The 25,741-nt window shown below is 38.9% G+C and overlaps 1 protein-coding gene across 6 annotated transcripts; it reads left to right on the plus strand.

The window, feature by feature from the left end:
- Nucleotides 1-6,828: 6,828 nt before the first annotated feature.
- On the plus strand, nt 6,829-18,576 carry TLR3 (toll like receptor 3). Of its 6 annotated transcripts, none has more exons than XM_027122659.1 (6): nt 6,829-6,947; nt 8,068-8,149; nt 10,236-10,687; nt 12,437-12,628; nt 14,857-16,709; nt 16,941-18,576. In XM_027122659.1, exons 2-6 carry the CDS (start codon nt 8,095-8,097, stop codon nt 17,167-17,169), a joined length of 2,781 nt encoding a protein of 926 aa, XP_026978460.1. In that variant the 5' UTR covers nt 6,829-6,947; nt 8,068-8,094; the 3' UTR covers nt 17,170-18,576. The 6 variants fall into 6 exon arrangements, with proteins under 6 accessions (XP_026978460.1, XP_026978461.1, XP_026978463.1 ...); XM_027122660.1 differs by lacking the exon at nt 6,829-6,947 and adding an exon at nt 9,372-9,463 and having other exon boundaries at nt 7,828-8,159; XM_027122662.1 differs by lacking the exon at nt 6,829-6,947 and adding an exon at nt 9,372-9,463 and having other exon boundaries at nt 7,828-8,159; nt 10,240-10,687.
- Nucleotides 18,577-25,741: the final 7,165 nt, after the last annotated feature.

Genomic DNA, 25,741 nt, shown 5'->3' on the forward strand with positions numbered 1-25,741 from the left:
CCTCTTGCGTCTCCCTCCCTCCCACCCTCCCTATCTCAGCCCTCTAGGTGGTCACAAAGCACTGAGCTGATCTCCCTGTGCTATGCGGCTGCTTCCCACTAGCTATCTATTTTGGTAGTATAAGTCCATGCCACTCTATCTCTTCATCCCAGCTTACACTTCCCCCTCCCAGTATCCTCAAGTCCATTCTCTACATTGACATCTTTATTGCTGTCCTGCCCCTAGGTTCTTCGTAACCATTTTTTTTCTTTAGATTCCATATATATGTGTTAACATACGGTATTTGTTTTTCTCTTTCTGTCTTACTTCACTCTGTATGACAGACTCTAGGTCCATCCACCTCACTACAAGTAACTCAATTTCGTTTCTTTTTACGGCTGAGTAATATTCCATTATATATATATGCCACATCTTCTTTATCCATTCATCTGTCGATGGACACTTGGGTTGCTTCCATGTCCTGGCTATTGTAAATAGAGCTGCAATGAACATTGTGGTACATGACTCTTTTTGAATGATGGTTTTCTCAGGGTATATGCCCAGTAGTGGGATTGCTGGGTCGTATGGTAGTCCTATTTTTAGTTTTTTAAGGAACCTCCATACTGTTCTCCCTAGTGGCTATATCAATTTACATTCCCACCAACAGTGCAAGAGAGTCCCCTTTTCTCCACACCCTCTCCAGCATTTATTGTTTGTAGATTTTTTGATGATGGCCATTCTGACTGGTGTGAGGGCATATCTCATTGTAGTTTTGATTTGCATTTCTCTAATGATTAGTGATGTTGAGCATCCTTTCATGTGTTTGTTGGCACTCTGTGTATCTTCTTTGGAGAAATGTCTATTTAGGTCTTCTGCCCATTTTTCGATTGGGTTGTTTGGTTTTTTTGATATTGAGCTGCATGAGCTGCTTGTAAATTTTGGAGATTAGTCCTTTGCCAGTTACTTCATTTGCAAATATTTTCTCCCATTCTGAGGGTTGTCTTTTCGTCTTGTTTATGGTTTCCTTTGCTGTGCAAAAGCTTTTAAGTTTCATTAGGTCCCATTTGTTTATTTTTGTTTCTATTTCCATTTCTCTAGGAGGTGGGTCAAAAAGGATCTTGCTGTGATTTATGCCATAGAGTGTTCTGCCTATGTTTTCCTCTAAGAGGTTTTTTGTTTTTTGTTTCTGGTACGCGGGCCTCTCACTCTTGTGGCCTCTCCTGTTGTGGAGCACCGGCTCCAGACGCGCAGGCTCAGCGGCCATGGCTCATGGGCCTAGCTGCCCCGCGGCATGTGGGATCTTCCCGGACCAGGGCACGAACCTGTGTCCCCTGCATCAGCAGGCGGACTCTCAACCACTGCACCACCAGGGAAGCCGTCCTCCAAGAGTTTTATAATGTCTGGCCTTACATTTAGTTCTTTAATCCATTTGGAGTTTATTTTTGTGTATGGTGTTAGGGAGTGTTCTAATTTCATTCTTTTACATGTAGCTGTCCAATTTTCCCAGCACCACTTACTGAAGAGGCTGTCTTTTCTCCATTGTATATTCTTGCCTCCTTTATCAAAAATAAGGTGACCATATGTGCGTGGATTTAGCTCTGGGCTTTCTATCCTGTTCCATTGATCTATATTTCTGTTTTTGTGCCAGTACCATATTGTCTTGATTACTGTAGCATTGCAGTATAGTCTGAAGTCCGGGACCCTGATTCCTCCAGCTCTGTTTTTCTTTCTCAAGATTGCTTTGGCTCTTCGGGGTCTTTTGTGTTTCCATACAATTTGTGAAATTTTTGTTCTAGTTCTGTGAAAAATGCCATTGGTAGTTTGATAGGAATTGCATTGAATCTGTAGATTGCTTTGGGTAGTATAGTCATTTTCATGATGTTGATTCTTGCAATCCAAGAACATGGTATATCTCTCCATCTGTTTGTATCACCTTTAATTTCTTTCATCAGTGTATTATAGCTTTATGCATACAGGTCTTTTGTCTCCTTAGGTAGGTTTATTCCTAGGTATTTTATTCTTTTTGTTGCAATAGTGAATGGGAATGTTTCCTTAATTTCTCTTTCGGATTTTTCATCATCAGTGTATAGGAATGCAAGAGATTTCTGTGCATTAATTTTGTATCCTGCTACTTTACCAAATTCATTGATTAGTTCTAGTAGTTTTCTGGTAGAGTCTTTAGGATTCTCTATGTATAGTATCATGTCATCTGCAAACAGTGACAGCTTTTCTTCTTCTTTTCTGATTTGTATTCCTTTTATTTCTTTTTCTTCTCTGATTGCTGTGGGTAAAACTTCCCAAACTATGTTGAATAATAATGGTGAGAGTGGGCAACCTTGTCTTGTTCCTGATCTTAGTGGAAATGGTTTCAGTTGTTCACCACTGAGAACGATGTTGGCTGTGGGTTTGTCATATATGGCCCTTATTATGTTGAGGTAAGTTCCCTCTATGTCTACTGTCTGGAGGGTTTTTATTATAAATGGGCATTGAATTTTGTGGAAAGCTTTTTCTGCATCTATTGAGACGATCATATGGTTTTTCTCCTTCAACTTGTTAACATGGTGTATCACATCAATTGATTTGCGTACATTGAAGAATCCTTGCATTCCTGGGATAAACCCCACTTGATCATGGTGTATGATCCTTTTAATGAGCTGCTGGATTCTGTTCACTAGTATTTTGTTGAGGATTTTTGCATCTATGTTCATCAGTGATATTGGCCTATAGTTTTCTTTCTTTGTGACATCTTTGTCTGGTTTTGGTATCAGGGTGATGGTGGCCTCATAGAATGAGTTGAGGAGTGTTCCTCCCTCTGCTATATTTTGGAAGAGTTTGAGAAGGATAGGTGTTAGCTCTTCTCTAAATGTTTGATAGAATTTGCCTGAGAAGCCATCTGGTCCTGGGCTTTTGTTTTTTGGAAGATTTTTAACCACAGTTTCAATTTCAGTGCTTGTGATTGGTCTGTTTACATTTTCTATTTCTTCCTGGTTCAGTCTTGGAAGGTTGTGCTTTTCTAAGAATGTGTCCATTTTTTCCAGGTTGTCCATTTTATTGGCATAGAGTTGCTTGTAGTAATCTCTCATGATCCTTTGTATTTCTGCAGTGTCAGTTGTTACTTCTCCTTTTGGATTTCTAATTCTGTTGATTTGAGTCTTCTCCCTTTTTTTCTTGGTGAGTCTGGCTAATGGTTTATCAATTTTGTTTATCTTCTCAAAGAACCAGCTTTTTGTTTTATTGATCTTTGCTATTGTTTCCTTCATTTCTTTTTCCTTTATTTCTGATCTGATCTTTATGATCTCTTTCCTTCTGCTAACTTTGGGGGGGGTTTGTTCTTCTTTCTCTAATTGCTTTAGGTGTAAGGTTAGGTTGTTTATTTGAGATGTTTCTTGTTTCTTGAGGTGAGATTGAATTGCTATAAACTTCCCTCTTAGAACTGCTTTTGCTGAATCCCATAGGTTTTGGGTTGTCATGTTTTCATTGTCATTTGTTTCTAGGTATTTTTTTATTTCCTCTTTGATTTCTTTCTTGTACTTCTTTTCTTCCTTTCTACTCTCATGATAAATTGTTTTCTATTCAGTTTAGGGCAAATTATGCCCAATCTCTAGAAGTCTCCTCTATTATTGTATTTAGGGCCCTCAAATATCCCCCAAAAACTGAACTCAAAACTAATGTCAAGACATCAAGGGGTCAATTGTAATATAGCTTTAAAAAATGCTCTCTTGACCCAGTTTCGAGGCCCTGGCCAGGGGTCAGTCAGCTCCTCTTCTTAAAGAACTTACTCATTTCCCTTGTGGGCATTTCACACTCCAGGCCACTGTACCACAGGTAATTTAAACAAAAAGAAATGTTAACATTTCTTTTGAAACGGTATTGATGTTAAAGTGTACATTCAACTCTTATATAGGCCTATTTCTAGGTAAAGTAAAGAATAAGATTAACATTTTATATAGGCTGTAAACTCTAGCTTACAGCTTTCTGAATTTCACTAGGTTTATGTACTTTTTCTCCAAATTTTTAGCCTAGTAAACCTCCCCCTCCCCACCTTCCTTCCACTTTTACTTCTCATTTTTTAAGGACCAGTTCTCATATTCTTATTATAAATCATCCCAGATACAGATACAGCTTCCTGTTAGGAGAAAAGCAAGAAGCATGTTCAAAAGCAACTGCCTATCCTTTTCAACACTGGACACTCTCTTTAATTTTCTGTGTTGATTCAAAATTTGCATTATAAAATGGAGATCGACCTGCATGAGCATTAAACTGTCACCAATGACCAGTTTAATCTGATTACAGTAAGTTATTAGTTGCTTTTGTGTGTGTATGTGTGGTACGTGGGCCTCTCACTGTTGCGGCCTCTCCCGTTGCGGAGCACAGGCTCCGGACGTGCAGACCCAGCGGCCATGGCTCATGGGCCTAGCCGCTTCACGGCATGTGGGATCTTCCCGGACTGGGGCACAAACCCGTATCCCCTGCACCCTGCATCGGCAGGCGGACTCTCAACCACTGTGCCACCAGTGAAGCCCTATTAGTTGCGTTTGATACTTTGAACTTCTTTGTGTTAAGTGTGATTGTTAATGGCTTTGTTTGACATTTATGATTCCATTCACTGGATGCCCAGTAGGCATCAGTTCATTCAAATTTAATTAGGATATTTAAAGTGTAGGATGATATCATATTGTATATCAACTATACTCTAATTTAAAATAAAGGGAAAAAAGTAAGAATAACAAGGGCAAATGGTCTTAGCAACAGATTTTGATTTGAAATCAAGCTGCTCCTCACATAGACAGGGGTATCACCACAGGGTTATTTATTTAATCATGACTCTGTAGAACAATTCCAGGAGGCCAATTTACTCATAATAAATACTGGGAAAATGTCCAAGTTGAAAGTAAATAAATAAATAGGAAGAAAGTAGGATGCTAGTGAAGTTTGGTCTGGAATTTTATTTTATTCTATTTTGTTTATTTTTTGCCGTGCCACATGGCATGCAGGATCTTAGCTCCCTGACCGGCGATTGAACCCATGCTTCCTGCAGTGGAAGCGTGGAGTGTTAACCACTGGACCTGGAATTTTATTTTTCATATTAATAAATGAATATCAAATTTAAGGCATAGAGTTTGAAGAGACCTTCACCATATCCTGAGACTGTCAGTGAAGGAGAGTGAGACCCATTCACACGAACCCACCTCCCAGATTTACAAGAGAGAGGAAGATATCACCACTTTTCATCTACCACATAAAATTACAAAAAAATAAGGAAAAGCTCAAATTAAGCTAGAAGCTCTGTGTGTCAAATGTTGGTTTCTTTTTCAGAGGGGAAGTTCAAGTTCAGTCCTGCTCAGTGGACATGAGTGAGAGTAACAGGAGGGGCACAGTGTTATTTCTTCTCATTAAAGTTCTTGCTGAGTTTGTTGTCTGGTTGACAACGAACTTAATTTAAACCAGCTGAAGCTCAGTGAGCAGAAATGGAAATGACACTGGCAAGAGGAACTGCACCTTTACTTTAGAGAAAGAGTTCACAAAGAAAAAAGAAAAAGAGATGGCTTCTGGAATTTCAGACAGTTCAGAGCAGAACCATGTCCTTTCTGAAGGGTGGCTGTGAAGGGAGACGGGTCAGCACAGTTCAAAATGACGGTCTATCTGATGCTCTGAGGGAAATGTAGCTGTTTATCTAGGTCCATAATATACTCATCACATTGTAAACCCATGGGAAGTTTTTGTCTGTTTTGGAATCATAGTTAACATACAGTATTATATTAGTTTCAGGGGTACAACATAGTGATTCGATATTTTTATACATTATGATCACCACAATAAGTCTAGTTACCATCTGTCACCATGCAAACTTGTTCCAAGATTATTGACTATATTCTTTATGCTGTACATTACACACCGGTGACTTATTTATTTTGTAGCTGGAAGTTTGTACTTCTTCATCCGCTTCACCTACTTCATCTGTTCTCCCGCCTTCCCCCGTCTGGCAACCACCAGTTTGTTCTCTGTATCTATGAGTCTGTTTCTGTTTTGTTCGTTTGTTTCTTTCTTTCTTTCTTTGTTCTTGTTGTTCCGAGTTCACTTATGGACATATATCATAGTTTTGATTTAATTCTCTTAAAAAGGGAAAAATAAACTTTTTCACTGTAGCACCTACCACCATAATAGCTAAATAAGTTAATGCATAATTAAGAAATATACACTGGAGAGAAACTGACCTGTGTTGTATTTAGAGCCAACATGAATTGAGGACTATTAATATCTGGATGAGAACTGGTATTATGCCTAAACTGATTATTGCATTATGAGACTACCAATAAAAATTATTTTTTGGAAGCCATTCTTTAGTTCAACCAACATTATGGAAAACCTGATATTTACAAGAAGTCCTAAGGCATAAGAGATGGGTGTGTAGGGTTGTGGGGGGAATGAATTTCATTTATCTGATGATACCTAACACATCACTCCAAAATTTTTCGGTTTAAAACTTGAGTCATTTTTTTGTTTACTCCTCTGGAATTTCGGCAGGACTTGTGGGGACAGCTCATCTCTGCTCCATGGGATATCAGCTGGGGTGACTCAACTGGGATTGGAAAATCCACTCCCAATATGGCTTACTCAATGGCTGTCTTCTGGGTGCTCAGTTGGAGCTATTGGCTAGACCCTCGGTTCTCCTCCGTGTTGCCTTGCACAAGTCTAGGCTGGGCATCTCACCACACAGCGGCTGGGTTCTGAGAGGAAGAGGGACAGTTCTAATATGCAAATACTTATCCAGCCTTGGCTTGCTGCATGCTACTAATATCCCGTTGGCCAAAGCTAGTCACGTGGTCAAGTCCAGGATCAATGTGGAGACCACACAAGGGTCTGAATACTGAATAGCAGCCTGGTTCACTGGAGCCCAAAGTGACAGCCTACAGTGGAAGACTGGCCGGAGAGTCACACACAAAGAGCACACCCTGTCCTGCCTTCAGGTACTCACAGAGAAGAAACCTTTTGAATAGTAGTAACGTTTTACTGCACATCCCAGTGGGTAGATGTGGGGGACAGTCGTTTGCCTGCTTATGCCATTATGTCCTAGATGTGACGGCAGCATCAGAAAAGGGTAACCACAAGGTGGTCCAGCTAAGGCTGGAGCCCAGGAAAGGGCATTTTGCACCCTGATACCAGCTAACTTCTTGCTCTCAATTCTGCAGTCAAGTCAAGCTAGTGACATGTTTCAACTGTTCCAGGCTGTTTTCTTACTTGACTTGTATAAAGCATTAAGGCGACTTGCGGTATGTCCTCAGGCAAATCCCTCGCCTAGCTCTGTTTCGTTTTCCTCACTTCTCAAACAAGGGAGCTGAATTCAGTGATCTCTGCAGTTCCTGCCAATTGTTATATTTTACTGTATAACATTATAGTTATCCTATGATGTTATATCAACAATGAAAATGTGTTACTTTTTTGACAAGCATGTTCCTTACACTAGTTGAAGTCAGTAAAGCTAATTGATAACTAAATAGTGAATCTGAACTTTCTCCAGGCTTATCAATTTGTTCCCTAACAGATTCTGACCACGTAAAGTGGAGCAGCATGTGTTAGGACCGGCTCCTGGCCGGCTCCAAGGCCAAGCTCTTTCTCTGCTGTGAAACTTGGTCTCTTTGATCAAAAGGTTAATTTCTGCATTATTTGTCTTACAAAGTTGCTAAGAAGATAAAGTGAGATAAGAGAAGTGAAAGTGCTTAGCTTTGATTAGGGACTGAGTCTTTTTTCTGTCCCTCTAACCGATTCTGACAGCCATGAATCAGGCTTTGGTTTTTAAAAAAAAAAAATAGAGGAATTCGCTCTCTGTTAGATATTCATTAACCTCTAGAGCCCTGCCCACATCAATGGGCGAGGGCTTGATTCTTTCAACTTTCTCTGTTGCTAAATCTGTGACCCTCTTAATAAAACCCAAGGGACTGTACAGAAGAAGAAAAAACAAGACATTTTTAAGAAACAATTTAAAATACCTCTTGCTGAGATTGTGATTTTTTTCATTTGCCCTTCTTAGAATGTACCAAGGAGAAGAGAAGGTTTTTTTTTTTTTTAAACTTTAGTTTCACTTTCCAGATTGCAGCAAACTTCCTCACTTCCCAGATGAAAACGACTGGATTTGAACTAATGAAAAAAGGAACGGTCAGCTGCCATCAGAGTAAGTGAAGGTGCGTATTTTAAATTCTTCCTGGGATAGGATCTCTCATGTTGGGTACAGCTAGAATGCTTGTTGGCTTTAGCATTCTTTGATCTTTCTTGGGTCTGGTGCTTGAGATCGAGTCGGAATCATTCAACATGGAGAGTAGAAAAAGAGGAGAGAATATAGGTGTGAGGAGACTTGTATCACAACTCAGAAGACAAGGAACAGTAACAGTTTCTCATTAACATGATAAAACGTTTTATGCAGTATTTTTTTTTTCCTTTGTAGTGTTCTGTAACTGGGAAAGCACATTAGGGAAGCGATGGAAATCATCGGGCAACAGCCTTTTTTTAAAATCACATCTTTGTCTTAAGGATGCAGAGCCCTGTGAGCTTTAAAGAGTTTATCTCCTCTCAGTTTTCTTGGCTGGAGAGGAGACAGGGGCTGGCATTTTATAACGTGCTTGACAAGGAGAAAACACTTCAGGTATTCCTAGGAGTAAGAAAATGGCTTTCTCTGGCCTCATAAAGGAAAACGGAAGAAGATGAGACATGGAAAGATCTTCAGATGTGTAGGAAGGTCAGAAATGAGCAAACATGGGCTGGTCGGCCTTGGGCGGTACTGGTTTCAGGAAGTTGGCTCCCAACCTTACAGTAGGATTATGTGTTAGTGTGTGTCTGCAGGTAGATGCGCCTGCATAAACTTAGGGGAAAACATATTGTGAATTTACAAACCAAACTGTACAAGCCAAACTGCAAATAATGATTAAGCACCCTGGCGGCAGACGCCAGGTCCCAAACATGATGCAATATTGTCTTTTACTTGGACAAAGAAATGTGTAGTCCTCGGTTTTCCAAAATTGCAAGGCCCAGTGAATCTACTTTTCATCTCTTTTTAACTTCCTTTGTTTCTGTTACGTCTCATGAAACATCAACTCTTCACTCTAATTTCATTCTCTCGCTTTTTTTGTTTGTTTTACTGTAGCACATTCTAGAATAACTTTTTCATGCCGATTGTCTACTTATAAACTTACTGAGTCTGTGCACATCTCAAAACGCTTCTTCCCCTTATCTTTAATTGTTCAGCCTCATATGAAATGTGGGGTTCAAAATTATTCCCCCTGCACGTTTTGAAAGCTTAGCACTATTGTTTTCTAGTGGCTTATGTTGCTGGTGGAAAGTTTTGTGGAATCAGGATCTCTTTCGCCTGGAAGTAATTGAGCATATGTTCTCCTTAAAAGGTTTTAGGATTTTTCTGGTGGATGATCACTATTCTGACGTTTCAAAAGAGTCTGTGTCTTTTTCCTTTTTCACTCATCCTGCCTGGCATTTGGTGAGTCTCTTCCATCAGGTGAAGTGTATCTCATATCTGGGAATGTCTTTCAGTCCTTACATGTTTTGTAAATGGCTTAATCCTTCTCAGTAATTCTTACCTCTAGCTACAGCCCTTCCAGAAGAGTTAAATGTCACCTAGGCAAAGGAGGGGAATATATTTCGGGGACTATGCCTGTGAGTTGGTAAATAGAGGTAGTGCCCTTATGGTACTGGAAAGTTTTCAAAATGGGCTTTAGAACTATAAAGAACAATAGATTAACAATAGGTTGTAACAATAGATTGTTACAATCTAATTGTAACAGTAGATGAAATGAAATTTTAAAATAACTAAGGAAAAACGTGAAGAGGATGAGGAAATAGTATAATTAAGTTCCTCATCTTTTCGGTAGGAAGAATCTACTTAAGGTCCAGAAATGAAGAAGTAGAAACACAAGCATATTATTTAGGTTTGTGGAAGTGACCATGAGAATTAAAAGTAGAAACAGTCAAGAGGTTTACCTTGGAACGTTGCAGCTGGGGTGGAGGTGAAAAGCGAGAAGCGAGTTTGTTTTTTGATCCTTTTTTGTGCTGATTGAATTATTTCCATTTGATGTATTACTTGTATAATACGTACTTGTATATCATAAATGTTACGAGTAATGAGATCACATTTGTTACATATATTACATATATAGTCACATTTGTTACATATATTGCAAGTAATAAACCAATGTATATGGAAGCGCATGTTATTAATGCTGCCCATTACTTTGCTGTTTTTCTTTTATAAGGCAGAATCATGAGCAGGGATTTGCTTTATCGTATCTACTCCTTTTTGGGACTGTTGCCCTTCTGGATACTGTGTACATCTTCTACCAACAAATGTACTGTTAGACATGAAATAGCTGACTGCAGTCATCTGAAGTTGACTCAAATACCTGATGACCTCCCAACAAACATAACAGTGTTGAATCTTACCCATAATCAACTCAGAAGATTACCACCTGCCAATTTTACAAGATATAGCCAACTTACTATCTTGGATGGAGGATTTAACACCATCTCAAAGCTGGAGCCAGAACTGTGCCAAAGTCTCCCTTTGCTGGAAATTTTGAACCTCCAACACAATGAGCTATCTCAGCTTTCTGATAAAACCTTTATCTTCTGCATGAATTTGACTGAACTCCATCTAATGTCCAACTCAATCCAGAAAATTCAAAGTAATCCCTTTAAAAGCCTGAAGGTAAGATGGAAATGAGTATTTCCATGTAAGAAATGAAAAATATGTTATTGAATATTGTTTTCAAGTCATTTGTGCATCTTTAGACTTCATGTCTAAATATCAAGGTGAAGAATAAGAAATCTGATCTACCCAAATGGGTAGGAGGGCTCCACACACAAATATGGCCATTATGATTGGAAATATTTTCAAGAGAGCAAATACTGTAATTTTAAAGAACTCTCCTCTCTTGCATCCTTCCACTAGAAATAGAACTTAGATTCAAGAGGTAGAGACCAGAGAGGAATCAGCATATCCCATGAAGAATGGCAAATAAACTCTCCACACTGCTGATTTAGTACCTGCAATAATGAAAACATATGTCGAGTCCAAATTCTAATTTAAATAAAATTAACAATTTGAGGCATGATAAAGCCAACTGTTCAGCTAAAAATTACATACTTTTGATTTAAGAAATCTTCTACAGTATTGCTTTTCAGTAGCTACCACCTTTTTCTTGTCAGTACTTTGCTTGAATTTAAATCTGTGAAAAAATATGCTAGTGTCTTTAAATCTGAGGCAATTATTAAGTGCTTTTCTTATATCAAAGCTGTTTTCAGAACTCTGTTTTCTTCATTTTGTGGGCTTATAAAAAACTGAGCATTCCTCGACCTCAAATACCAAGAATAATATATAAATTTAAATATTCTTAGAGACATTTATAAAATGATTTGCTTGCTAGCTAGGGATTTGAAATTCTTTCTTGTGCCCTCTTAGATTCTGATGTAGATGAAATGATGTCTTTGGGCACAAAGACCTCAAAATCCGGTTAATTGCCGGCAAAATGTTATTCTTATTTTTAAAACATAAATAGAAGTCTTAAGCTCTTTGATAGACATTACATAAGATATTGCCCTAACATGTATCAGTTTTTCCTTACATTTTACCTGAGTGGAAGTTTACATGTTCAAAGGTAGCACAAAGTGACAAAACATCCTACAGCACAGACAAAGCAAAATAATAATATTCTGTACTAGTCATGATGCAAAATTTACATAACTACCGATCTTTCTCAACATGAAAATCTTTTAAAAATTTCATGAACAGCAACATTCTCCTCATGCTTCTTAAGAAAATATTTCTTCATCATTTTTTTTGTTGTTTAGTTTCAAGGTTGATGCATGACACTATGTTTGATAAGCCACATGAATATTTCTTACATCATAAAGAAATGCTTATTATAAATAAATAAGTAAATAAAAATGCTTATTATGAATATTCCTTACATCACGAATAAGTAAGCTGAAGTCATTTTATTTTGGTAAGAGAAATAAAGTGATTCTTTGAATTAAGAAATTAGTCTTTGGGGCTTCCCTGGTGGCGCAGTGGTTGAGAATCCGCTTGCCGATGCAGGGGACACGGGTTCGTGCCCCAGTCCGGGAAGATCCCACATGCTGCGGAGCGGCTGGGCCCGTGAACCATGGCCGCTGAGCCTACGCATCCGGAGCCTGTGCCCCACAACGGGAGAGGCCACAACAGTGAGAGGCCCGCGTACTGCAAAAAAAAAAAAAAAAAAAAAAAGAAATTAGTCTTTGTAGCAATCGTATTTTCGATCACAACCAAGATTTTTTTATTACTCCTACCGTCAGTTTTCTATAGAATAATAAAGATGTGACATTTTGCTGTCCAGTTATTTCTAAGATTCATGTACATTTAAAATAACTATTTTTTCATGGCAAGACTGTAACTTATATACATATTTTTTCCCCTCAGAATTTAATCAAATTAGACCTAGCTCATAATGGTTTATCATCTACTAAATTAGGAACTCAGCTGCAACTGGAAAACCTCCAAGAGCTTCTACTATCAAATAATAAAATTTCTGCACTAAGACGTGAAGAACTTGATTTCCTTGGCAACTCTTCTTTAAAAAGATTAGAGTTGTCATCAAATCAAATAAAAGAGGTAAGATAAAAAATTTTGTGTTGTACTTTTAAGTGTGGGCAGTCCCTAATTGTGTCACGTGGGTAAGAATCTAAAGGTAGAGATGGAGAAAGAGGTGGTAACCTTTGTCACATCTTCTAGAAATCCTTCACACTTACTGCTTAGGGCCATTGATGTCATCCTCGCAAGAAAGGGAGTTTGGTAGCAATTTGGAGCTGGAGCTCTGCTGTCAAACAGAAGTGGGTTAAAATCCATGATCCATTACAGACCAGGACTTTGGCCTTGGGGACTTAACCTCTCTGGGTCTAGTTTCCTTGCCTGTAAAGTGGAAATAATACTATCTCTTGTGCAAAATCCCTGGAAGAATTAAAATAGTATGATGGTTAAGAGCACAGGCTTTAGAGTTGGGTTAGCTGACTCCCTATGTGGCCTTTGTCTGTTAATAACTGTGCAATCGGGCAAGTTATTCAAGTTCTCTCTGCTCCAGTTCTCTAGTTTTAAAATTGGTATAATAATAACACTTCCCCATAGACTTACGTGGCAAAGAATTTAGCACAGTGCCTGGCATTATAGGTAATGCTCGATAAACAATAACTAGCATTATATTTTTACAAGCACCTTCCTATATAATGGAGTAAACCTAACCTTCTCTTTTTGGGTCTGTGATCTTCAATTTATTCATTAGTTTTGCATACAGGTGTGTCTGTATTTTATTCCTTTACAAGCCAAGAATAAGAATATTTGGAATCCTAAACAAAACCAGATTTTTAAAGCTATATTAATTTTCAGATTAAAAAATAGACTGTGAATGAAATTATCCTGAAATTATAATTAAATATTTTATGCAAGCTACTCAGGTTCATTTTTGAACAGCATTTTTTTGTTGTTTAGAACATTTATTGTAGAAATATATAAATAAATGTAAAATATATAAGTAATGAGGAGAAAAATAAAAATTATCCAAAAGCTCATAGTCTCAGGACAACCAATGTTAACATTTGGGTATGTTTGTCTCCAGCTTTTCTCCGTGTAATAAAAGAAAAAACAACAGCACCTGAAATTCATAGAGTACTTAACTGTGTGGCCAACACTGTGACAAGTTCTTTTTTAATACCATTTTGTCTAGTCCTGTAACCAACTTACGCTTATCGTTTTACACAAGAGTAAATTGAGATGAAGAAAGATTAAGGAACCTGTCCATAGCCTCACAGGTGATGGACTGGTGACAGAGCTGGGTTTCTGGCAGTGTTAGACCAGGGCCCCACGCTCTTAGCAGCTGTGCTGTGCTGCCTCTCTGAGAATGATGGTGTATCCTGCCTTTTAAAAGTAATATCATAACATGAATATCCTCCATGTCATTAAGAATTATTCACAAGCTTAATTTTAGTGACTGCAAAATAATCCTATCCTATAGATTTACCATAATTAATCTAATCATTTCCTGCTTTGTATATTGACTTACTTTCTTCCACATTTCTCTCATGTCATCCATTGGCCCTAACATCTCACAAGTGACACAGTAGAAATCAGAGCCTCTTTGCTCTCCCAGGAGACTTGACCTCTATCCTCTTTGGATCCCCTCCCTCCTGCCTCTTGCTCTCTTGCTCCAGCGCTGAGTCTCATAGCAGCCAAGGCTTCTAGTGAGGGACTGGGGAGCAGAGCGGAAGGGAGCTGGAAACACGGTAATGAAATAGTCAGGAGAAAACCTTGGTGAGAAGACAGAGAGGATCGCTGGAGCTCAGAGTCATAGAAAGGAAAGTGCATGTCAATGTTTCATAGTAAAATCCACCCATTCGCTCCAGAATGTTCACTGAGAGCAGTGGTCACGAAGAGGGAAACAGGATCTGCCCCAGAGGTGACTTTACAAATAGGTTATTAATTACAGTAATACTCACTGTGATGTAATTACAGTAACTCAGTGTGTTAGTAATTACAGTAACTCAGTGTGATGAAGTAAAAGTACCAGGAGACTAAACTCAGCCTGGGAGATCAGGGAAGACCCTCTGAAGAAGTGGCAGCTAAGCTGATACATGGATGCTGAGTTACCAGTGACCAGGGGAGGCAAGGGCTGGAGCAGGAGGTGGGTGATGGTACAGAGGAAGGAGCTGGGAGACAGAGGGATGGAGAGAAAACCCGGAGAAGGCGGTGAAACAGGAAAGGGGATTGAGTAGAGAATATGCCTGCTTTTCAAGGGTCACACAGACTCGTTGTGTTTTGGTTATTAACCTCTTTTTCCGTCCCACTCTTAGTTCTCTCCAGGGTGTTTTCATGCAATTGGAAAATTATTTGGCTTCTCTCTGAACAATGCCAAACTGAGCCCCAGTCTCATAGAAGAGCTCTGCTTGGAATTGTCAAACACAAGCATTCAGAATCTGTCCCTGAGCAACAACCAGCTGTACACAACCAGCAACACGACTTTTGCTGGGCTGAAGCAGACAAATCTCACAGTGCTCGACCTTTCGCATAACAGCCTAAGTGTGATTGGTAATGATTCCTTTGCGTGGCTTCCACATCTAGAATACCTCTTTCTGGAGTATAATAATATACAACATCTGTCTTCTCGCTCTTTTTATGGGCTTTCCAACGTGAGATACCTGAATTTGAGACGATCTTTTACTAAACAAAGCATTTCCCTGGCTTCACTTCCCAAGATTGATGATTTTTCCTTTCAGTGGCTAAAAGTTTTGGAGTATCTCAATATGGAAGATAACACCTTTCCAGGCATAAAAAGCAATACTTTCACGGGATTGACAAGGCTGAGATGTTTAAGTCTATCCAACTCCTTCTCAAGTTTGCGAACTTTAACAAATGAAACGTTTTCATCACTTGCTGGTTCTCCTCTGCTCATACTCAACCTAACCAAAAATAAAATCTCAAAAATAGAGAGTGGTGCTTTCTCTTGGTTGGGCCACCTAAATGTACTTGACCTTGGCCTTAATGAAATTGGGCAGGAACTCACAGGCCAGGAATGGAGAGGTCTAGAAAATATTATTGAAATCTACCTTTCCTACAACAAATACCTAGAGCTGACTAGCAACTCTTTTGCCTTGGTTCCAAGCCTTCAACGACTGATGCTCCGAAGGGTGGCCCTTAAAAATGTGAATAGCTCCCCTTCACCTTTTCACCCTCTTCCTAACCTGACCATTCTGGATCTAAGCAACAACAACATAGCCAACATAAATGATGAACTGTTGAAGGGTCTTGAGAAACTAGAAATTCTGGATTTGCAGCATAACAACTTAGCTCGCCTCTGGAAGCATGCAAACCCTGGTGGTCCTACTCATTTTCTGAAGGGTCTTTCTCACCTCCACATCCTTAACTTAGAGTCTAATGGCTTTGATGAGGTCCCAGCAGAAGTCTTCAAGGACTTACGTGAATTGAAGAGCATCGATTTAGGATTGAATAATTTAAATATCCTTCCGCCATCTGTCTTTGATAATCAAGTGTCACTAAAGTCATTAAGCCTTCAGAAGAATCTCATAACATCTGTTGAAAAGAACGTTTTTGGGCCAGCATTCAAGAACCTGAGTAATTTAGATATGAGCTTTAATCCATTTGATTGTACATGTGAAAGCATTGCCTGGTTTGTTACTTGGATTAATAATACCCATACCAACATCTCTGAACTATCAAGCCGTTACCTCTGCAACACTCCACCTCAATATCATGGTTTCCCAGTGATGCTTTTTGATATATCACCCTGCAAAGACAGTGCCCCATTTGAACTCCTTTTCATGATAAATACCAGTATCCTATTGATTTTTATCCTTATTGTACTCCTCATCCATTTTGAAGGCTGGAAGATATCTTTTTATTGGAATGTTTCAGTGCATCGAGTTCTTGGTTTCAAAGAAATAGACAGACAGCCAGAACAGTTTGAATATGCGGCATATATAATTCATGCCTATAAGGATAGGGATTGGGTCTGGGAACACTTCTCCCCAATGGAAGAAGAAGATCATACACTCAGATTTTGTCTGGAAGAAAGGGATTTTGACGCAGGTGTCCTTGAACTTGAAGCAATTGTTAATAGCATCAGAAGGAGCAGAAAAATTATTTTTGTTATAACACAGAATCTACTGAAAGATCCATTATGCAAAAGGTAGGTGAACACTCTGAAATGTATTCTTGTTTTTAAATTGAGCTTTTAAATATTACTAACATTATTACTCACAACTCAAAGTATTTTAAAAATAAAATTAAGAAGAAACGTAACCTGATTTTTAGTGACAGATTAAAGTTAATTACAAGGGAAATGTTAATTTTAGAGCTTTGGTCTGTTAAAAACTGTATATTGATATATACCTTAATTCAGTTATTTTTTTTAACTTAGATTCAAGGTGCACCATGCAGTTCAGCAAGCTATTGAACAAAATCTGGATTCCATTATATTGATCTTTCTTGAGGATATTCCGGATTATAAACTGAATCATGCGCTCTGTTTGCGAAGAGGGATGTTTAAATCTCACTGCATCTTGAACTGGCCGGTTCAGAAAGAACGGGTAAATGCCTTTCATCATAAATTGCAAGTAGCACTTGGTTCCAGAAATTCAGTACATTAAATTTATTTAAAGACTAAATTAAAGGAGTAACTTTCCTAATTTAAACAAGGCCCATGGTAAACTTACATTTTACTTGACAAGAATGTAAATCTGTTCATTCATATTTATAAATAAGAATACCACAAGTATCTCTCTTCTATGGAGATATATCTCCCTATTTCAGGCCCTTCATTACCAATCGAGTTAATTTTACCCAAAATGAACAGGTAAGAATATCCTTTACTAATGAATACACGGTTGGGTTACTGAGGCCTGTCAAACAAAGTTTTCAAGTATTCCTCATTTAAAGAAAAGTTAGAGGTATATGAGTGTCTGTGATCATTATATTTGGGTTTTTTTTTCTGGATGCACTCAGAATAAAATATAACTTTTATGGGTACCATGCTGCTTCGATTGTGAAAGAGTAAAATATACAGCCATATTTTTAAAAGCTGAATTACAGCAGTTTTTCAACTGAAAAGCATTGTATTTTAGTGGCGCCTGTCACAGTGTTGATTTTGTTAAATGTTAAATACCATTTCAATATACATACCCAGGACAGAAAACGTTTGCACTTCATTTCGATTACTTAATAAATAAATATTTTAATAAATACTTATGTTTCCTGATATTTGGAATTCTGCTATATGAGGCATCAGAAGACACTATTCTTTTACTTAGAAGTATTGCAGGAAGGCTTATTTCCTAAAGGTTAATTCGTAGATTGGCTTTGTGGAAACAAAATACTGTCTTCCCCTGGTCACAGACTCAGGACATGGCCCTGGCCAAATCACGTGGTTCCACTGGGATTTTTTCGACAGCTTGATCTTGAAAATTACAGTGATAAACAAAATCTTAACTATTCCCAAATCATTACTGATGATGATCCTGGTATAATACCTTCCCATAGAGTATATTATTATACCATAAAAAAGTATGCTGTGTGTAAATTAGTCCTTATGATTATTTTAAGTTTTATTTTCATTTTACAATAAAAAGAGTCTGATTATTGGAAATAGACATGAATAGCTTTTTAAAACCTTTATAGTTCTGGTATTCAAATATAAAGGAGAGTTGAAATGATCATGTTGAGATAATTTCTATACTTGAAGTACGCATTTGTCTGCTGAATTTAGGGAGCATTTGAGATGTCTCACTTTGGAACTTTGATTTAAATAATTCCGTATTCTCAAGGCTAAGTTCACATAATCCTAAAAAAACGTAATACCCGCTGTATTGCTGGTTCTGAAGGACTCTACAACAACATGAATATACGGAGAACTCATTTTCAGTCTCTTATTATACACCACCCTCACACTTGAGACATGTGTTTTATAGTTTTTTTGGTTAAGATTTGTTTTCTAACTGTGAAATAATCCTGTTTTATTTTGGCATCATAAAATAAAAATCACAACTAGTTTTTTCTTGATGCACTTTGTATGTTATCTATCAATATTCTCAACCTCACTGAAATATTTCTAAATCTGTTATTATTATTATGAATTTATCAATATATTGTCGGTTCGTGGAAAGCAGAGCAGGAAGTAATTTTGCTTTCTTTCTCTGGTTTATTTGTTTATGAGGTAGTTGATTACGTGCGCACAATTTAAATTGAGCTCAAATGTCATTTTTTTAGAAGTTGCTTAATGTTTATGAGGTTAGGCTATACAAGGGGTGGCCTGTTTACCTGAATATAATTAAAACTAGTAAAAGGCATAAGCCTTGACTTGTGTTTGACCCACACAGGAAGCAGCATCCTAAACTCTGCAGGCTATCCTCTCTAATTGTTCTCAGGAGAAGTCCATCTCCCTTGGGTTCAAGACAAAGGGAGTGCCGAAAATGATGTTTATCTGACCTATCTGATTTACACACGTGAACTGACTTGTCTGAATTCTCTCAGGATGTCATCATGTAATCGGTTCACCCCAACTCCTTCCCGTTTTCACTTTTAAAACAAAATCCAGCTGAATCAACAACATGGAGTTTGAAATAAATCTAGGAATTTAGATTTTACCTAAAAATGACACCTTTTAGGCTGTAATAAGAAGTAGATGCAATCAATCTGTTAGTGAGTAGGGGGGTTTTCAATGCCATTTATTTAACAATGTTTACTTTTCCCAATGTCTACCTTAGACTATTTGTAGAAGGGTCTCAGTAGTAAGTGATGGTGATCATGAGAAAATGTAAAGATTTCCAACTCGAGAGCTCAAAATACATTTCTTACGATCTATAGAGACAGTGGGCATCAGAGATCTTTTGGGGGTGACGAAAATGTTATAAAATTGGATTATGGTAATGATTTCACAGCTATGTAAATTTACTAAAAATCGTTGAATCATACACTTAAAACAGGTGAATTTTTGGTACAAAATTATATATTAATTATATATTAATAAAGCTGTCAAAAAAATGTATTCATTGAGGAGCTAGCTACATGTGCCTAGCCTTGTGCTAACTAAGCAGTACGGAGTATGATTTGATATGAAATGTATTGTAGGAAATGGGGCAGTAGGAGCTAGGGTGGGAAGGAATTCTTGGGGATAGACCTGGACAAGGAAGGCTCCGTGGAAGAAGGTCAGACCTTTCAAAGGCGGGTAGGATTTTGGTGAGGGAGAAGGAAGATGGAAAGGAGGGAGGGAGACATGAGTCGGTGTTGGGAGACAGTGGAGATACTGTGGAGGATGGAACCAGAGGGCGTGGCAGAGGAGTTTAGATTCAACGGGTTAGGTAGTTTGAAATTGTAACGTTATAGGTTTCTATTGGCAAAACCAGAAATTATAATAAAATTCCCTCTTGGGGTCTGTTACTTAGATTTATGTGACACCTGGTTGAATAGAGGAGCATAACTTATAATTTCACAGTCCAAACAACCAGGCTTACTTTCACATAATAGAAGGGGATTTGAAGTGTTTTTTTCCCCAATAAATATATAAATCTATATTAAAATAGCAAAGCATGACAATCGATTGATCATTAGTTACTAATTACACCAGGTGATATGTTAGCCATTCTTAGCTCTTGCAACTAAGCTTTGATCCATCTTCCTGTCCAAGGAAGAAACTGGTTCTGTTATGTGACTTCCCCCCCCCCACCCCCAGTTTAACAAACAACCATGAGGGAGGAGTCGTGGCACTTTTCAATGGTGGAACTTTTCCAGTTCTGTGTGAGAATTTCTGGGAAACCTGTTTTGAATTCTTAGCTTGCTTTTATCTTAAGTCAGTTCCCCAGGAAACAGACTCCAAGATGGAGATTAACTGAAGCAGGTTAGGGGAGGGCTCTGATTTACAAGGGAGTGAAATAAGTTGGATTGGGAAGAGAGAGAATGATGAGCTTTGAGTCAATTGCAATTGCAGCTGAGGCCTTAGTGGACCCCATGGGGAGCTCTGGAGTGGGAATGGCCCTACAGAGTTGACGCAAATCTAGGCATAGGGGCTAGACTGCTATACCCTCACGTCAACCAGTCATTGGATGCAGACAGCCCCAGGAAGGAAGTATGACTTGAGCAAAAAGATTTGCTACAAAGCAGTTCCAAAGTAGGGGCTCAGTTGTGAAACATCAGAAGGCAACACTCTGGGCACCTGGAAGAATAGATGCCCGAGCCCTTGACGGGGAGAGCTTGGTGGTTCACTACAGCATCCACTACACCTTCTAGGGTATTTATCGCTCCACTGGTTTCTTTAAGCACTTCTGCAAGGTTGCAGCCATTTTGTTTTTAAAAAATAAAGTCTCTTCCAGAAATTCTCAATCTGCCCTGATCTATGGATTTTGAAAAGGCAGAAAAAAGGGAACCAACTCAAGCTTTGGAGCTCACAGAGGAAAATATTAAAGGAGATAGCATTGTCCCACTTCCTTAAGTTAAGTTTCATAATGTAATCAGTGTCACTATATTGGTTCAGTCAAGGTGATGAAGAAACAGCAAGAATTTCCGTTTACTTTTATTGGTACTCTAGTCCAGACAACTCTTGTGGGAATCCTTCTTTGATATACCACCCGCTGCCCTACACACCATGCAGAATGAATCACTTCACTACTTAGGCATCCGTAGTACTTTATTCATACCCTTCGTCCAACTGCACATCGGGTTCTGCACACTGTTTAGATCTGACTCTATCCCGAACCCCCAGAACATAAGCATCTTGAATACAGGGAGCCTCGTCTTATTCATCTTACTTGCCTTGATATCTAGATGAATGACTGGAACATAGTAATTTTTCAAACAAGAGTCTGGGCTGAAAAGTAAATGTTAGATTGGTGGTGTGGCAGTGGAAATAGACACGTTAGCTTTCTTAGAAATATATTTTTACCATCAGGAAATTTTGTATTTGGTAGTTCTGTTTCCGGGAGAGAAAATAAACAAAGAGAATCAGGATGCTCCAAAATTCCCTCCAACCTCCTGCAACTCTGCAAAACCCATTCCAGAAACATGCCAGTGTGCCACGTAGGCATGGTCCAGGGAGTTCCAGGTCCCCACTTAAATAAAACCTTAGTTTACGTTCTAAGTTTTCTTGGGATCAGGTTATTAGGGATTTTTTGCCATTGAATTGTAGTTCCTTATATATTTTGGAAATTAATTCCCCCAAGTTTCTAGAACCAATTTCAACGTGCGCTGGTGGGTGGGCTGTGGCAGGGGGAGGCAGTTCCCACGCACCCAAGTAATTCTCTGACACCAGCTGGGTGTCCTACAATTCAACTCAGTTCTGACACCATCTACCTGGAGAGAGCATCAGATCCCACAGGTTGAGGGCTCAGTCCTCCAAGACTGCCCGCCCCCCCAATTCAGACACCAATCACAAGTCTAAGTTGTCACCTGATTGGATGAGAGTTCCAAGGACCCACTCCTTGGGTTCCATTAACTTGCTAAAGTGGCTCACAGAACTCAGAGAAACATTTTACTTACTAGATTACTGGTTTATTATAAAAGGATATAACCCAGGAACAGCCAGACGGAAGAGAGGCCTAGGGCAAGGTATGCGGAAAGGGTGTGGAGTTTCTGCCCTCCTGGAGCTTGGCCACTATCCCTGAATCTACAGGTGTTCACCAACCCAGAAGCTCTCCAACCCTCATACTTTTGGGGTTTTATGGAGGTTTCATTATATAAGCATTGTTGATGAAATCATTGACCACTGGTGACTGAATTCAGTCTCAATCCCCTATCTCCTCCCCAGAAGCTGGGGGTGGGACTGAAATTTCCAGCCCTCTGATCACATGCTTCACTCCCCTGGCAACTAGCCCCAATCATGAGGTTCTTTCCAAGTCACCTCATTAACCTAAACCCAGCTGTGGTGGAAAGGGCTTGTTAGGAATAACAAAACACCAACTTCACTTTTATGGCTCTGAAGTGATTTCAGGAACTGAGAACAAGAAACTAAACATTATAACAAAAGGTGCTCCCATTACTCTTATCACTAAGAAAATTTCAAGGACTTTAGCTCTGTGTCAGAAACGAACAAAGGCCAAATATATATTTCTTATTATACCTCACAATATCACAACCCGTTATCAGATACATGGTTTTCAAATGTTTTCTCGCATTCTGTAGGTTACTTTTTACTCTGGTGATTGTATTCTTTCCTGTGCAGAAGCTTTTTAGTTTGATGTAGCTCCACGTGTCTATTTTTGCTTGTGTTGCTTGTGCTTTTGGTGTCGGATCTGTGCAATCATTGCCAATACCAGGGTCATGAAGTTTTTCCCTTGTATTTTCTTCTAGTAGGCTTACAGTTTATAAGTTTTTCATCCATTTGAGTTGACTTCTGTGTATGGTGTAAGATAAGGTCAACGGGTATATGAAAAGATTCTCAACATCTGGGAAATGCAAATCAAAGCCACAATGAGGTATCACCTCACATCTGTTGAAATGGATATTGTTGAAAAACCGAAGGACAGCACGTGTTGGTGAGGCTGTGGAGAAACTGGAACGCTTGCACACCGTCGGTGGGAATGCAAAATGGCGCCGTTGCTATGGCAAATAATATGGAGGTTCCTCAAAAAATTACAAATAGAAATACCAAATGATCCAGCAACCGCACTTCTGGGTATTTAGCCTGTAAAAAATTAATAAACAAAGACCAGAAGAGGGAGCTCTCATACCCAGTGAGGATAGCTGAGCGCAGCAGGAAGAAGAAAGATTCCTCTTCTTTCCTGGCAAGGACTCAGCCGATGAAAAGCCATGGACTATTTTTACTACAGCACTCCCGACTTCCTTTTCCACCCTAGAAGGATGGTCTCCTTTCCTTGCTGTGTGGGGACTTGCACGCAGCTCACCATGGTTACAGACCCCAACTGCAATCCTATGCTGATCCCAAATAAGTGCATTTTTGCTGGAGAAATATCTGGCAGTCTATTTGTTTCAGGTCAACAATCCAAAAGCCTTAAAATCAGGATCTCAAAGGGATATTAGCACTCCCAGGTTCGTTACAGCACAATAGCCAAAATGTGTAAATAATCTACTATATATTATAATAATCTAATATATATGTGTATATATAATATATATATCTAATATATATAATCTAATTATATATATTTATATATAAATATATATTATATATATTAAATATATATTAATAAAAATAAATAAATATATTAAATATATATTTATATATAATATAATATTATATATTAAATATATATATATTTGTATTAGATTATATATAATCTAATATATATAATCTAATATATATATATATATTTATGGGCCTCTTAAAGGTAAATTTATTTACATGCACCCTGGACAGTAATTAACACACTATGACATTTTGTCCATGCTATATAAGAAATTACTTTTTAAAAAGGAGGTATTCAAACTGTCCTTGAACTCACATTTCTATGACTCCCTTCTTAAGCCTCCTCCTTTCCTTTGTGTTCATTGACCCCAAGGCTTTAAGCAGCTAGGGAATGTTTCTTGCCAATTACCATAACACCAAAGAAATGACCACTAGAGGAGTGCAAAGAAAGAAGATTCTTGATTGGCTTCCTGGCAAATTGATGAGTCATTCCCCAACAGTGCTGTAATTTTAAAAAACTGTTTAAATTTATCATATTATCACTGTGCTTTTTAAAACTTGTTTTCCTCACAGTGACCTTTTCTTGCTACACCTTAAAACTCTAAGCATCATATCATTTATAATCTGTTGATACACTGCACTTGAAACAATCGAAGTGTTAGAAGTCAGTATAAGGTAAGAATATTTTATGCCCGTGATGCACTGTATACCACTCCAAAATGTGTGACTCTGGCCTAAGGATTATTTTGAGCTGAAGACAATTGAGGAAAAGCAGACCCAGGATGAGCAATCTGCACCCCACTCCCCATCTGTATGAGAGCAGAGCGGACATTCCCCTTGTGAAGGTCAGCCCCGTGCCTCCCACGCCAGGAGCGGGGAGAGGGGAGATGGTGCCACAGAAAGGTCTACATTGACAAACCTTACTAAGCAGCCGCGTCTTCCATCACTTTCCACCTATATATCCCGACCCCCAGTTTGCTGTCCCTAGAAACTTCAAGTCCTCTTCCTCTGTCTCGTTGATCTCGAGTGGCCTCAGCCTGCAGCAGCTTGAAGCAGGATTTCAGTTGCCAGCCAGAGACTGACGTCAGGCTGCGGCAGTGAGAGCCCTGACCTGTGGCCGGTGACAAGGCCCCTGGCCCGTCAGCTTTGTAGAAATGAATTCCCACAAAGAAACGGAAAGTAGTGAAACAAGTAAAGTGTTTATTAGGAGGAAAAAGAGTACTTGTGAATAGGCACACACGGGCGAACTCAGAGAGAGAGTCGCACCCTCGTGGTAGTTTGACTCACTCACATGGGGCATTTCTTCCGGGTTTCCTTTGGCCAGTCATCTTGCTTTGCCTGGTTCTGAGTCTGTATTTGGTTTAGCTCAGGGTCCTCCCATGTGTGCGTGCATCTCTTAGCCAAAATGGATTCTAGCCAAGAGGCCTATGGGTAGGTTGACATCACTCCCTTTCTGACCTCCAAGGAGCCTTTCTGCACATGTATAGTCAAGAAGCTCTCCTTGACCTTGAGAATGAGAAATATGTGGTCTCTATCTTTTATCTGGGCAGGTCTCGCCTCTCCTATTATCCTCCTGCTATAATCTTCACCTTGGATTATCTGTCCACAGGGGACAAACTCCAGCTGCTCAGCCGGGGGCCCATCTATCTCCGGCCTCATTGTCACTTCTCTTTCAACTTATTTTTCTTTCGTTAAGATGTTCTATAAGCCCGATTTCTAACCACCCTTTTGAGTTCCTCATCACTGAGTTCTCCTGTGTGTATGTGAAAGAATCTTAAATTGGGCACACCCCGTGCCATGGCTGTTCCTTCAGCTGGGCGCTGCACACCAAGGGCTCCGTCTGTGAGAGAAATCCCGGTGCTTGGTGTCCTCATGACATGGAGTTTTGCATGCAGATCGACTTAAAATGTACCTCTTGTTTACATAATTTGCATAATTTAAAAGCATAATGTTGCCAAACTTTGGAAATGTTAATGTTCAAACTGAAAATCTCCACTACCTATAACTTCCCCTCTGGATCAGTATGTGTTTTATAATCCCAGCCAGTGGTTTGATCTGTTCCAGTGTGATTTCCATGAGCTCTGCCTCAA

Source organism: Aethalodelphis obliquidens, unplaced genomic scaffold (assembly GCF_003676395.1).
Source record: "Aethalodelphis obliquidens isolate GAN/ISIS:26980383/991018 unplaced genomic scaffold, ASM367639v1 scaffold25, whole genome shotgun sequence".
NCBI lineage: Eukaryota > Metazoa > Chordata > Mammalia > Artiodactyla > Delphinidae > Aethalodelphis > Aethalodelphis obliquidens.